Here is a 14,289-nt window from a genome sequence, read left to right as displayed (position 1 = left end):
CTTTCTAACACAACTGCCCAGCAGGGGGCAGTCATGCACCAAATGCTAACTTAGCGATGCCCGCTTTTCTGACAGATGGCTTGGGGAGGGAATACCTATTTCTAACTCTCCCAAAGGCCTCATGAGCAAGCAGAATCTCTTCATAAAATATCCATGTCAATACAGGTCTTGTATATTAAATAGACACAAGTTAAGTGCAAAAGGGAGTCCCCTGGATAATGTGAGTTACATACCACACCACGGCGCATTAGAGGCTTGGTTTGTATCATCATCCTATAGTGGTCACAGCTTTCTTAAGCCCAGGGGAGGCAGACACACATTCCCCACTAATGCAAAGAGGGGAAAAACTCACTACCACACATGATGTAATAAAATTCACATTCTAAGCCTGGTGTGGTGGCACACACCTTTGATCCCAGCACTTGGGAGGCAGAACTAGGGTGAACTCTGTGAGTTCAAGGCCAGCCTGGTCTACATAGCAAGTTCCAGGCCAGCCCAGGTTACCTAGTGAGACTCTGTCTCTAATTAACTAACTAACTAATTAATTTTAAATTCAAATGGCAATGTTTGATTTTTTTTTCATGTGTGCATGTGAAGTTTGAGGGGTCAATTCTCTCCTTCCCTGCTGTGGGTCCTGGGTGTGGAACTCAAAGTCATCAGACCTGACAGCAAGCCCCTTTACTGGCTGAGCCATCTCACCAGCCCTGCTTATGACTTTTTTTTTTTTTTGACAGGGACTCACTGTGTAGACTAGACTGGCCTCAAACTCACAGAGATCTGCCTGCCCCTGTTTCCTGAGTGCTGGAATCAAAGGCACGTGACACCATGCTGGACCTCTGTTTATTAATTTTAAAATACTGTTATTAGGGGCTGGAGAGATGACAAAGCTGTTAAGAGCACTTCTTGTCCTTCTAGAAGACTCATGTCTGGTTCTCAACACCCATGTTAGGAAACTCACAGCCTCCTGTAACTCCAGCTCCAGGGGATCTGATGCCCTCTTCTGGCCTCCATAGGCATCCATACTCTCTCACACACATATATTTAAAAACATTAAATTCTAAACAACAGTGTCTTAGGGTTTCTATTGCTGTGAAGGCACACCATGACCACAGCAACTCTTATAAGAGAAAAACATTTAATTGTTTTTCTTACAGTTTCAGAGGTTCAGTCCATTATCATCATGGCGGGAGCATGGCGGCTTGCAGGCAGACATTAGCTGAGAGTCCTAAATCTTGCGGGCAACAGGAAGTTGACTGAGACACTGGGTCATATCCTGAGCAAAAGAAACCTTAAAGCCCACCCCTATGGTGACACACTTCCTCCAACGAGGCCATACTCACTCCAACAAAGCCACACCTCCTAATAGTACCACTTCCTAAGAGATTTTGGTGGCCAATTACATTCAAACTACCACAAATACCATCAGATATTAAAATAACTGCCACTCTTGATAATTTGTACCCCTGAAACAGCCTTCTTCTTAAACTGAAGATTTCTTTTTTGAAACAGGGTCCTTAAACTGTATCATACGATCAATTGTACAAGAAATTCCCAATGGCAGGTAAGTTCTTATGTGAAGTATAACATATTCATTTGAAATTTTCTTGGGCCAGCCACAATACTACCACATGCAGGATCACACACTGGCGTGAGGCAGCTGCCTGGGAGACAACATTTGGCCCTGGGAACTCTGCCTCCCAGTTTTTATTTTCTTCTATTTCCTTGAATTCCCGAATCTCCTGCCTCAGTCTGGAGCTGGGATGACAGGAGCATACCACCACACCTGATTTGGTCATGTGACTTTGATCAAAGGGATATCAGCAAGTCGGAGTCAGCAGGAATGTTTCCTTTCAAGATGCTACAATCTCTTGGAGCCCTTACTGTGCTGGCTACTTTTAAGTCAACTTGACACAAGCTAGAGTCTTCTGAGAGGAGGGAACTTCAGCTGAGAAAACGTCTCCATAAGATTGGGCTGTAGGCAAGCCTGTAGAGCATTTTCTTAGTGATTGATGGGGTAGGGTCGAGCCCATGGTGAGTGGTGCCATCCCTGGGCACCATAAGAAAGCAGGCTGAGCAAGCTGGAAAGAGCAAGCCAGTAAGCATCACTCCTCCCTTGCCTCTGCATCAGCTCCTGCCTTTAGGTTCCTGCTTTGCTTGAGTTCCTGTCCTGACTTCCTTCTGTGGTGAACAGGGACGTGGAAGTGGAAGCCAAATGAACCCTTTTCCCCGCTATGTTGCTTTTGGTCATGCATGGGCATTTCATCACAGCAATAGGAACTCATTGTAGAGACCCCCTATCCTCCTGGACTAAACAAAGAGATTCTTGGTTCACCCAACCATTGCCAGTACTCAGCTGAGTTATCATACCTGTGACTGATTTAGTATTTGGGTTCCAGCATAAGCTCCCAGCTGACCTCAGCCATCAGAGTGACCAAAGCAAGATGCTTCCAGGGGAGCCCAGTCCAGGCTTCCAGCAGAGCCACAGGCAGTGGTGAGGTAAGCATTCGAAGCCCCCTGCTGGGTTGCACTGGCCCTAAGATGCACTAATGTGGTGTAGTACTTATTTCTCTTCTGTGGCCTGTGAGAAACAACTAAGGGAAGTGTTTGGCTCACGGTTTCAGAGGATTTGGTGCACAGACCCACTGTGACTCACAGCTGTCAAGGGACTAGGAGCACATGACAGAAAAGCTTCTTCGTAACTAACAGGGAGCTGGGAGAGGCATAGGAAGAGGCCCCAGGAGCCAGGAGTTTGTCTCCAAAGACCTAATTTGTCCAACTAGACTCCGCCTGACCTTTGGCCATCTCCCAGTAATGTCATATACTGGGAATCAATCAAAGGGCGTGCCTTTCCCTCCCTCAGGACCCTCACCACCTCATCTCTGGACACGCCCTCTCAGACACACCCAGAGATGTGCTTCACCTCCTACCTAAATGCTTCCTAATCCAGTCACGGCGACAGAACGAACTATTGCACATAGCTTGTTTGTGGTTCAAGACAGTCCAAGGCGAGAGACTCTGGTGGGCAAAGGGCTATCTGGAGTGGGGACTCTGGGTAACTCAGTGGGGTAGACTGACCAATGGCTACAGGAAGAATCTGAGAAGGAGGGTTGGCAGAGGTCCTGTCTTGGTTTGAGTTTCTTTGGACAGATGCTGAGAATGCCTAAATGGCAAAGAAAACAGGTTGGGGGCTGGCGCAGCCACAGCCAGGGAAGGCCAGGGAAGAAAAGCTGTATTACCAAGTGCTTTGGGAGTCGGAGCTTCAGTCTGTTGAGGGCTTCAGGGAGCCGGAGAAAACATGCACTTCAGACTTTTAATGCGGTAATGTGGGGCCTGGGACATTTTACATATCACCTCCTGACTTCTTAGGTTAGAGCAGGAAGTGGGTATGATATTGACTTCCTTCCTTCCTCCCTTTTCTCTCCCTTTTTTCTTTTTGTTTTGTTTTTTTGTTTGTTTTTCGAGACAGGGTTTCTCTATAGTTTTAGTAAGTTCCAGGCTGGCCTCGAACTCACAAAGATCTGCCTGCCTCTGTCTCCCGAGTGCTGGGATTAAAGGTATGTGCCACCACTGCCCGGCTGCTCTTCCTCCTTTTAATTTTAAAATTAAAAAAGATGGTGCCGGAGAGATGGCTCAGGAGTGAAGAACACAGGCTGCTCTTCCAGTGGACCTGGGTTCAGTTCCCAGCACCCACATGGCAGCTCACAACTGTCTGTAACTCCAGTTCCAGGGAATCTGACACCTTCACACCAATGCACATAAAATAAATATTAAAACTAAATTTAAAAAGAAATTGAGATTTTTTTTTCTTTCTAGTCCAGCCTCGACTCAAACTTGAATGGTGGAATTACATGACCATGCCATCACCCCCAAATTTTTTGCTTGGCTGTTTTTAGACAAGGCCTAATTATGTGTTTTGGGCTGTCCTAAAACTGGCTAGGAGCTGGGCGGTGGTGGCGCACGCCTTTAATCCCAGCACTGGGGAGGCAGAGGCAGGCGGATCTCTGTGAGTTCGAGGCCAGCCTGGTCTACAAGAGCTAGTTCCAGGACAGGAACCAAAAAGCTACGGAGAAACCCTGTCTCGAAAATAAAAAAAATAAAGAAATTAAAAAAAAAACCTGGCTAGGCAGCTGAGGGTGGCCTTGAACTCAGAGATCTGCCTGCCTTTGCTTCCTGTGCCACCATGCCTGCCAATAGAGGGGATTAGTCTGCCAATGAAGCACACCCCAGCCCTCCCTGGTGGGTTCCAGGCAAGGGCTCTACCACTAAGCCACAATGCCAGCCCCTCACTAGGGGATTTTAAGAAAGGACACTGGGGCTGAGCCACACCCCAGCCTGGGAAGCTGCAGCTTCCAAGTCTTCTACAGCCTTTGTTGCTGTCTTGTTTGAGACCAGGTCTCAGTATGCAGCTCTGGCTGTCCTCACTATGTAGACCAGGCTGGTCTTGAACTCACAGAGACCCGTTTGCCTCTGCTTCTCCTGTGCTGGGATTAAAGGTGTGCGCCACAACACTCAGCTTGTCTTCTCCTCACGTTTTACACAGAGGGCTGGGCACCAGCTGCCTGCAAATGTCAGTAGCAGGAAGGAACAGCCATCTCAAAACCAGACTCCAATACCTTCATCAGACATTAGATCTGATGGTACCTTGATCCTGGACTCCCCAGCCTTTACCCCATCCAAATGCGGCCCCGTTCCTGCACCCATGTCCCCTCTTTGAATGACACCATACAGTTTGAGACCAAATCGAGTTTTATTGGGAGCTACAATGACACACAGATCAAGGGGAACAATTCACTGGGAAGGCTGGGGGCTGGGCACTGAGTGCTAAATGACAATGCGGCCAGGACTTGGGGCACACTAATCTCAGGGGGACTTTCTGACATCCCAGGGGTGCGGGTCCTCGGAAGGAGCCCTGATGGGATGGTCCTGGAATGCCTCAAACCCCACGGAGGCTCCACTGGAACTTCTAGGGGTATAAGATGGAGTCCATGGAGGTGGTACTGTCTGATCCAAGTAGGAGAGATTTAAGATTTCTAGGGTGTTTCACAGAAACAGACAAGTGGGCTCGATTTCACAGAAATCATCCAGATAGCCCCTTGTAGGGGAGGAGGGATCACATGACCCCAAATATTGGGGACTGCTCACCTCTCCCAGTGCCACTTTGGGGTTTTAATGTAAGACCCTAATGGCAGGATATTCCACATATATTATCACGAATTTGCGACATGAGCATACGCTGACTGTCCCACGGGACGGTGGGGACTGGAAAAATCAGTCCAGGTTCTGGATTTCAGTCCTAAGAGGACAAGCCTGGGGGTGCCGCACGGCTCCTCTTCAACAGCTGCCGGAGCTAGGAACAAATGAGGCAGAGTGAGGTATGTGGGAGGCTGGGGTTACATACGGGAAGCTGAGGGGTGCCTAGGCAGGGGTTACTGACAAGGAGAAACTGAGCAGGGTCAGTTGGGTTGGAAGGTCACTGATCATGTGTGGTCCATGCCTATCATCCCACTACTTGGGGTGGCTGAGGCAGGAGAAGTGGGAGTCAGGGGTCATCCTGGACTATACACTGAAACCCATGTGGGGTTTGGGGTGAACCTGGTAGACAGTCAGAAGTCAGAAAGATTTCGCTAGATGGGGTTCCCATCTTGGACTCAGTATTGCACGGGAGTGAAAGGGCAGAGTCAAGGGTCAGAAATCACATCTAAGGTCAGGACCCAGGGCTGGGGACAGCAATGCAGAGGTCTCACTGGGGACCAAAGGCCACAGTCTCAGCTCAAGATTCAGGGTTGAAAGTACAAAGGAAGCCAGAAGGAGGCGCCACGTTGAAGGAGGGGGATACTTAAGGTCAGAGGTCACTGTTTGTTTGTTTTCTTTTTGAGACTGTGTAGTCCAGGCTAGCTCAAATTCTCACTCTTCCTGCCTTAGTGTCCCAAGAGTTGGGATTATAGGAGGACAGCACTCGACATAGGTCACTCTTAGTGAAGAATGGAGAGGGACTAAATCAGTGTTGGGTGCAGTTGGGGGACCCCAATTAGCTCAGAAGTCAGGCCAGCGCTTACCCCCTCAGGGCCCGGCCCAGGTCGCAACAAGTGAACGGGTTGCTCATTTTCCAGGTTGCGCAGTGTGGGGTCTGCTCCAGCGGCCAGCAAATGCCTCACAATGGCCTCCTGGGGTGGTCCAGGGGGCAGGGCCGCTGCCATGTGGAGGGCTGTGTTCCCATGGGCCTGGAACCGCAAAGGGGGGCCTGGATCTCCGGATCCCGCCACATCCATAGCTCCCAACACCCTGCACAGCCACCCTCCACCCACCCTCCACATTGTCCCCTCGACAGTCACAGCTCACAGGACTCAATGCTGTCCCCTGTGACTGAATTCAAACCGCCCACTGCACACCTCAGCCTATGTCCTACCTTCATGTTGACAAAGGCCCGCAGGTCCCCCCTTGGCAGCCCCAGGAGCAACTGAACCAGGGTAGGGTTGGCAGCCTGTACAGCCAAGTGCAGAATGGTCTTGTTGCTCTTGATCTCCTAAGAAGAGAAGAACCGTAGAAGTCAGGCCGGTCTTCCATCTACAGCCCCCATCCCCGCCCCAAGGAGTGCCTTACACAGTTGTATGTTGTGTACTATGTAAGAACGTGGTTAAGGGAGGCCATTTGTAACATATGTGTCCTGTGTATATATGTCACGTTCAATATGACAATTTCCCAGTCTGCCAACTTTCTGAGCTAGGAGTTATCCTGGCCACCTGACATTCTGCTGTGCTGCGACAATGGTCTTTTATCCTGTCACTTGTATTATTTTAATAAAACGCTGATTGGCCAGTAGCCAGGCAGGAAGTAGAGGTGGGGGCGACAAGAACAGGAGAATTCTGGGGAGAGGAAAGAGTCAGTCTGCAGTCGTCACTCAGAGCCAGAGGAAGCAATGTGACTGCCTCACTGAGAAAGGCACCAAGCCACATGGCTAACACAGACAAGAATTATGGGCTAATGTAAGTTATAAGAGTTAATAAGAAGCTTGAGTTACGAGGCCAACCAGTTTATGATTAATGTAGACCTCTGTGTGTCTCTTTGGGATGAAACGGCTGTGGGTCTGGGCTCTGTCAACACTACAGTACACACTAAAATGCACCCTGTCTCGTATGGATTGCACTGTATCGTAAGTACTGCCGACAAACCTACATACAGCGCAACACTGGGCTTCCTACTTTCAGAGCACTGGTTCTCAACCTTCCTAATACTGCGACCTTTAACACAGTTCCACGTTGTGATGACTGTCCCATTCAGAAGACTGTCTTCACTGCTACTTCATAACTGTAATTTTGCTACTATGAATCATAATGTAAACATCTGACATGCGGAATATCTGACATAAACCTCCGAAGGGGTTGAGACCCCTAGGTTGAGAATTGCTGTTTTAGAGGGAGACGTTTTCTATAATGAAACTTCACTACAAGCTTTAAAGGAGCTTAGGGTCTCCAGCCTTTATGCCCTCTACTGGAACATTCTAGGCAAATGCTCTACCACTGAGCCACACCCCAGCCCCTCATTGGGGGATTCTAGGCAGGAGCTCTACCACTGAGCCACACCCCAGCCCCTCACTGGGGGATTCTAGGCAGGAGCTCTACCACTGAGCCACGCCCCAGCCCCTCACTGGGGAATTCCAGATAGGGGCTCTACCACTGTAATAAGCATGAGGAAGCTCTAGGTTCCACTCTCAGCATCAAAAGAAAAAAATAGAGGAAGGAAGAACAAACAGTTACGGAAATAATTACAGGTTCGTATTTGCTTAAAAACAGCGTAGCAGAGGGACTGGCTCCGGTGACCCAGCCAATCAGTCTGCACTTGGGAGGTGGAGGCAGAAGATGCTGAGTATGAGGTCAGTCTGGGCTATACAAATAGACTGTGCCTTACATAATAATAATAAAATAAATAATAATATAGGTTTGTGGAGAGCTTTCCTAGCCTGCACTAGACCCTGGGTGAAATCCCCACCACCAGCAAAACTTCAAACTAGAAGGAAAGCGGGCGAGGACGGGACAGTGGCCGCGGCTGCGACGGCTGAGCCCTGATGGAGCGCTGGCTCACAGGGCACCGTACGACAGCCTCTGCATGTCATCCACGTTCACATCTGCTTATTAAATATGGGGCAAGGGGTGGTGGGCTGGACAGTAGCCACAGTACCACCTCCATCTCTTGCTCAAAACCCTTGAACTAGAAACCGAATGTTTAAAATGAGATGATATTGAATTCCTTCAGCCTTCCTACGAAGACACCACTACCAAGGGACAGGGAGAGTTAAATATATAATTAGGAGCCGAGTTCTAAGGTCAGATCCACCCCCCCAGCTTGATTCTAAGTCCTTTTCCAGTACAGAAGCTGTAGGACATCTGAACCCTCGGGCCTCTGACTTCTCATCAGTAAAATATAGAAAACAGGAGTGCATGCCTAAAGGAGTGGGGGGACAAAGGGAGGCAAAAGACTGATCAGGTCACTTCGTGGTTGAGAAATCTAAGCTAAGGTCAGTAATACCCACGTGGATGAGGGCCTCAGAGAAGTGGGGGAACATATTCGGGGTTACACAGGAAGACGAGGCCAAGTCAGCATGTGTTTTAGTGCCCTGGACGTCCAGGCGATACCCTGCACATGCCTGCCCATCCCCCATCACCCAAGCTCACCTGGCTGGTATGACTGGCACCCATCTGCAGCAACATCTGCACACAAGCCAGTCTGTCTCGGGCTTGGGGACTCAGCATCCTCGGACAGACGCTAGGTAGTGGCATAGCAGCGTTGAGAGCCAGGGTGGCCGTGTGGAGGGGGGTGAGGCCTGTGAAACAGAATAGTGAGGGAGCTGCACCTGGGCATCCACCCTGACCAGTCCCCTGCCTGCCAGCCACACCAGCCCTGGCCACGACCAGCTCACCTTCGAAGTCTCTGGCTTCCAGGTCCACTGGAATGCCCGATTTAAACACAGCCTGGAAGGAGACGAGGAAGAGAGCTGTGGAAGGGTCCCCCAAAACCTTGTCCTGGAAACTTGATCTGGATAACCAGCCCATCCCATACATCCCGGATCTGCCAGCTGACCTTACCGAAAGGACTCCTGGGAGCCCGTAGGTGGCAGCCACATGCAAGACAGATCGGCCTTGATGGTCAGTAGCGTTCGCCTCCGCTCCCAGGCTCAGCAGGTCCTCCACAATCAGGGGCTGGTTGGCAGCAGCTGCCACCAGGAGCGGCGTCTGTAAGTCACAATCAAATCAGCCTGGACTCCCAGAGTCCTCCCCTCTGAAAGTCAGGTGCCCTCTTCCGCAGGTGGAGAAGTCTGGACTCCTGGCCCTTACCTTGCCTTTATGCTCACGAATATCCAGCTGTCGGTACATCTGTAACACCTCTGCCGCAGCATACGCTGCCCAGCGCAGTCCCCGAGCAGCAAACAGGTGCAAGAGCCTGAGGACAGGTTGGGGTGGGGGCAGTGTTGAGAACAACCCCCCCCCCGAAGGCAAGCCAGGAGTCTGCAGGTCATCCTGTCCCCCTAATACTTACGTGTCTCCTTCCTCATCCTGGGCCAGCAGCTGCTGTGGCCCCAAAGCCAGTATGTGAGCTCGGGCTGTCTCCAGGGAGGGTCCAGTGGATGGAGGCAACTGTGGGGATCCTGGGGGGACGCTAGAGACTCTCCAGGGTCCTACCTGTGACAGGGGAGGTTCTGGATACAGCCGGGTATCCAGAGAGTCCTGGGGAATTGGGGTGGGGGGGTCAGTCAGCTGAGAATCCTCATCACACAACACACAGCCCCTGGTCAAATGGGTGAGACCAGGAGCCTACATTTGCCAGTTGACTTTGAACCTTGGGACTTCCGGTTTGCGACAATGAAGAAGGAATCTTTTTTTTTTTTTCTTCAATTCTCTTGCCCCAGCAGTCTGACTGCTGAGATCATGAGCATGTACTGCGAAGCCTAGCTTGTTTTCCTTTCTGCTTTGCTATACAGCCTAGACTGGCTTCTAACTCATAACTAGTCGCCCCAAAATGGTGAGCCTCTTGCTTCTGCCCCCCAGGAGCAGAGACTACAAGCATAAGCAGTACACCCGGCTGGGGATGGGATCTTAACCAGTCCCTGAGATCACAGAATACTGCATGGATGTAACCAAGCTTCTCCACTGCCCATCCCTGCCCATCCCTGCCCCACAGAGAACCCATGGCCTCAGGCACGCACTCACGCATGCATGCACGCTAGGGGAGAGCTTGACCACGGAGTAATACTCCCAGCGCTCTTTGTCTTTCACTTCTTATTTAGAGATGAGGTCTTACCAAGGCGCCTAGGGCAACCTTGAACTCATTATGTAGCCCAGGCAGGTCTTGCCGTCTTCCTGCCTCTGCCTCCCGAGTAGCTGGGATGAGAGGCCTACACCACTAGGCTTGGCACAACTGAGACCTTTTTAGGGGACCCTTAAGCGTCTGTCCCCTCTATAGTTTACCTCCATCCCCAGAGGAAATGGGCCTGAGCGCCCCGGGTCTGACGGTGGGTAGAAGTCAGGAGTCAGGAAGCCTTCGGCAGCAGAGTACGGGCAAGAGCTGTCTGTGTAGGCAGCATGGCTGCTAGGGTCCCAGTCTGGAAAGCCTGAAGGAGGAGGAGCCAGGTTGCCAGGTCCTGAATCCACAGTCTCTTCGAAGGTCGGGAAGTGAGTATGGCCTGGAAGTGAGAGGATGGGCAGGGACCAACCTGTTATCAGAGACTGGGAGACACGGCCAGGGATGGTGAACCTGGACTGTCCCAAGGGACTGTGAGCTAGGACTTTGGAGACACTGAGGAGTTGGGTCCTCCAGACCTGGGAAATCAACAAGTTGGTCCAAAGCAACTGGGATCTGGACTCCTGGAATCACAAAACTCTGGGTCCTTAAGGACTATACACACAGACTGCTGGGCTACTGAAAACCAATGTGAAATTGCAGGGGTTTCTGTTTTGTTTTCTTTTTGGAGACGTGTCTGAGATGGTTCTAGGTGCCTAGAACTCACTAGTAAACATTATGACCTCAAACCCAACGACAATCTTCCCTGCTCAACTTCTGGACTACTGGGAATATAGGTTGTGCTACTATGGCAGGCTGTCCATCAGAACTTCCCCTGTGTCTCAACCATAATGAGGGCTGGACTCCTCGGTCCCCAAAGTTCTAAGAGCTGAAGTGTCTAAGTGTCTAAGAGAAGTTGGGGCTGGGAATTTTCTGTTCTTACCTGCCTCTGCCTCCTTCACAGATGGGGTCAGTGGCTGGGCCAGGGGAGGGGAGAAGTGTCCCTACAGTGTACAGAAAATACAAACATGAGTGAATTTATGTATCTGGAATTTAAGGTCTGTTCCCCGCCTGTAGAACATCAGAGTTAGGACTACAGCTCCCATATCCCCAAGCGCACATGGCTTCATGTCTGGTCCTATAGAGGAGGACTTGCAGAGACTCACCGGTACCCCACCAGCCTCAGGTTGCTGCTGACGGCGCCTCTGTTCTTCCAAGAGCTTCTTCACCGTCTGGGTTGGACAGTGGCTGCGCTCAGTCCGACTCACTGTGTGGGGGAAGACAGACGGAAGTCATCAGGAATGTTTAAGTCACACAAATGTACCCTTAGCGGCAGCGGTGGGCGGAGAAGAGTAGATGTGGGCGCCCTTCTTTCCCTCCCGCGCGGAAAAACATTGATGCCGCCGGAGAACTACAAAGCCAATAGAAGCTGTTGAGTGCAGGGCCCGCCTCCGCCACTTCCTTCCTTTTACTCCACGCTTTTCCTCTGCCCCAACTTTCCACCAGCGTAGTGGAAACTGAGGAAGTGGGGAGGCTAGCACTCCTCTGAAGCATCTGTTTCCTCCTCGTCCCACTCCTCTGAAGCATGGCCACATCCGTAAAAAATCCCAACCTAGGGTATCGGATCCTGAGGCTTGGATTGGAGGGTTGGGGGTCCTGCTTATCTCTACTTCCTGAAAAAGCACATACAGGTTCCTAATGTCTCTGTTTTAAATTAGGAGTGGCGGTTCTCCCGCTGTCCCAGCATTCTCGAGGTGGTGGCAGGAGCATCAGATGCTCAAGGCCAGTCTCATCTACATAATAAGTTAGGGGTCAGCCTGAGTTATCTGAGACCCTGTCTCAAAACAACAACAAATTATTTTTCTGTTCTAGTATCTGACTTGTGGGGTTGGGGGCGTGGCTCCGTGGGTTAGGTATCAGCACGGAAGAAGGGAGCTGCTAATCTGGGGACCACCACTCTTGTCTCATCCTCTCTGCCAGGATCTACGAAATCAATAGCCACTAGCTCCTCAGGAACCCAGGGATCTGGAGTGGCAAAGTTCCCGCCCCCCCCCCCCAGAAGTTGCGGGAACCCACCATCCCGCAGATGGCCATGCATCCCATAGATGCGGCATCCTCTCATCCAGAACTCAGGAGTTCGGATCCTCAGTCTCCTTCTCGGGGACCTGGAAGTCCGGTTCCCACGACCCAAGAGAAAATCCCCCAGCTCAGGTTTCCGAGCTTAGACTCCGGAGCGAGAAGGGTTAAGCCGCCGATCGACTCGGAAACCTTTGAGACGGGTCGCCACGCGCTGACGTCACCGCGCTCACGCAAGGGAATCTTCCACCTCCCAGTTCCTCTCCAGACTCGCGCTGCAGGTGTCCCGCTCGGAGGCGGGGCGCTCAGCGAAGCGCTGCGCCCGTGGAATCCCCGCTCACGGGGAATTCCTGTCCAGCCCGGGCACCCTGCACCGGCCGTGCTCTGGGAAATCCCAGGGCGGGGCAGGTCCCGTCCAGAATGGACCCCTCAGGTCCAGTGCCGGACCTTCGGAACCCAAATCTGCAACCATAACTGTACCTCAACGTTGCAGTGCCACCCCCTCCTTGGAGGAAAACTCCGGGTCCCTTCGTCCTCTTACAGGACCCCAGGATCAGGCCTCCCAGCCCTTGCATCCCAACCTCCAAGATTCCAGATCGCTCTCTTAATTTCCAACACTCCCAAGACTCAGGAGTCCAGAATCTTCAGCCAGCTCCCTTAAACATTGAGAACAATCCTACTCTCAGGGCCCAGTTTCAAGGCTCCAGTCAACCCTCAAGCGCTCAGAAAGTCGCGTGCCTCGCTTTACCCCCATCCTTACCTCGCGGATTCTTGGGTCCAGATTGCGGGCCCCCAGGGCCGCGACCTCGGCGCTGCGCCAGCCTCGCTGCTTCTCCCGCGGAGCCGCCGCCGGGTCCCCGATCTAAAGCCAGGATCCCCGCGAGTTTTTAAATTGGGGTTTTGACCACGCCCAGTTCAAGGAGGACCCCGCCCACAGTCCTTGGGAGTCCCCGGTTTCTCGCTAGAGCGAACTTATTCTCTGAATGGGAGGGGCTGACCTTGAAGGGTCTGATCACCTTGTCTCCTGGGAAGGAGGATGTTAGGGGTCCTGCCTCCAGGAAAAAGGGGACATTGGGTGCCCGGAATTTCTAGTCTGTGGCCAAGGGGATGCTGGAGGCCTTGACTTGGTTGTGCATAGGCAGGGCAGTGCTGTTCGGTCCTGGGGGAGAGTCCGGACCCCATGGTCTCCTGGAGAAGTTTTCAGGCAAGGGTCCTTTAGGCGGTTTAAATCTCTACCTCTTTGCACGTGGCCTTTCCCTTCTTTAGAGTCAACTTTCATTTATGACTCCCCCTCCCCGCCCTTGGTTTCAGTTTTGATTTGTGTGTGTGTGGGGGGGGGGGGTTGTACAGAGAGGTAAAGGTTCCTGTAACCCAGGCTGGCCTAGAACTCTAGGTGACTGAAGATAATCTTGAACTCGGCTTGACCCTCTTGCTCTCATCTCCCAAATGTCAGATTACAGATGTAGGCTACCACATCCAACTACCAATATTTAAGTGTTTTTGTTTTGTTTTGTTTTGAGACAGAATCTCATTATGTAGCTCTAGTTGTTTCGAAACTCATTCTGTAGACCAGGCTGGCCTTGAACTCACAGAGATCTGCCTGCTTCTGTCTCCCAAATGCTAGGATTAAAAGGTGTGAGCCACTATATATGGCTCTAATATTTGCTTTTAAAAAATTGGTGTGTGTGTGTGTGTGTATGTGTTTGCATGTGTGTGTATGTGTGTGCAGGTATATGTGTGTGTGTGTGAGCTCCCTGGAGGTCAAAGAACACATATACTCTGAAGTCTACTGTAGAAATGCTTCCTTGTTCTATGGATTCTGGGGCTCTAACATAGGTCAAGTACCTTCATCTGCTGAACCATCTCCCTAGGATCTTCCTATATAGCCATGGTTAGCCTGGCACTTGCTAAATCAGCCAGGATGGCCTTGAACTCTGAGCC

General features: G+C 51.2%; 1 protein-coding gene across 1 annotated transcript; it reads right to left on the bottom strand.

Annotated features, from left to right (window-relative positions):
- Positions 1-4,740: 4,740 nt before the first annotated feature.
- Nfkbid (NFKB inhibitor delta) lies at positions 4,741-12,491 on the bottom strand. Its single transcript, XM_050119205.1, has 12 exons — positions 12,349-12,491; positions 11,439-11,539; positions 11,216-11,276; positions 10,461-10,675; positions 9,532-9,719; positions 9,330-9,435; positions 9,081-9,227; positions 8,915-8,966; positions 8,670-8,818; positions 6,407-6,523; positions 6,057-6,221; positions 4,741-5,347 (listed from the first exon to the last, which is right to left on the bottom strand). Exons 1-12 carry the CDS (start codon positions 12,392-12,394, stop codon positions 5,294-5,296), a joined length of 1,401 nt encoding a protein of 466 aa, XP_049975162.1. The 5' UTR covers positions 12,395-12,491; the 3' UTR covers positions 4,741-5,293.
- Between the last annotated feature and the right edge of the window lie 1,798 nt (positions 12,492-14,289).

The sequence above is a fragment of the Alexandromys fortis genome, unplaced genomic scaffold (assembly GCF_014885135.2).
Source record: "Alexandromys fortis isolate MF-2015 unplaced genomic scaffold, M_Fortis_MF-2015_v1.1 scaffold_140, whole genome shotgun sequence".
Lineage (NCBI taxonomy): Eukaryota > Metazoa > Chordata > Mammalia > Rodentia > Cricetidae > Alexandromys > Alexandromys fortis.
The sequence above is the reverse complement of the archived record's forward strand: the minus strand, read 5'-3'. Positions and strand labels throughout refer to the sequence as shown.

Bases quoted from the DNA above. Each gene is read 5' to 3' on its own strand.
- Nfkbid (XM_050119205.1), bottom strand. From the start codon at position 12,394: ATGAGAGGATGCCGCATCTATGGGATGCATGGCCATCTGCGGGATG. The intron at 11,540-12,348 runs GTGGGTTCCCGC...TCCCCCACACAG, and splicing joins GCATGGCCATCTGCGGGATG to TGAGTCGGACTGAGCGCAGC. The intron at 6,524-8,669 runs GTGAGCTTGGGT...TTCTCTTCTTAG, and splicing joins GTGCCAGTCATACCAGCCAG to GAGATCAAGAGCAACAAGAC.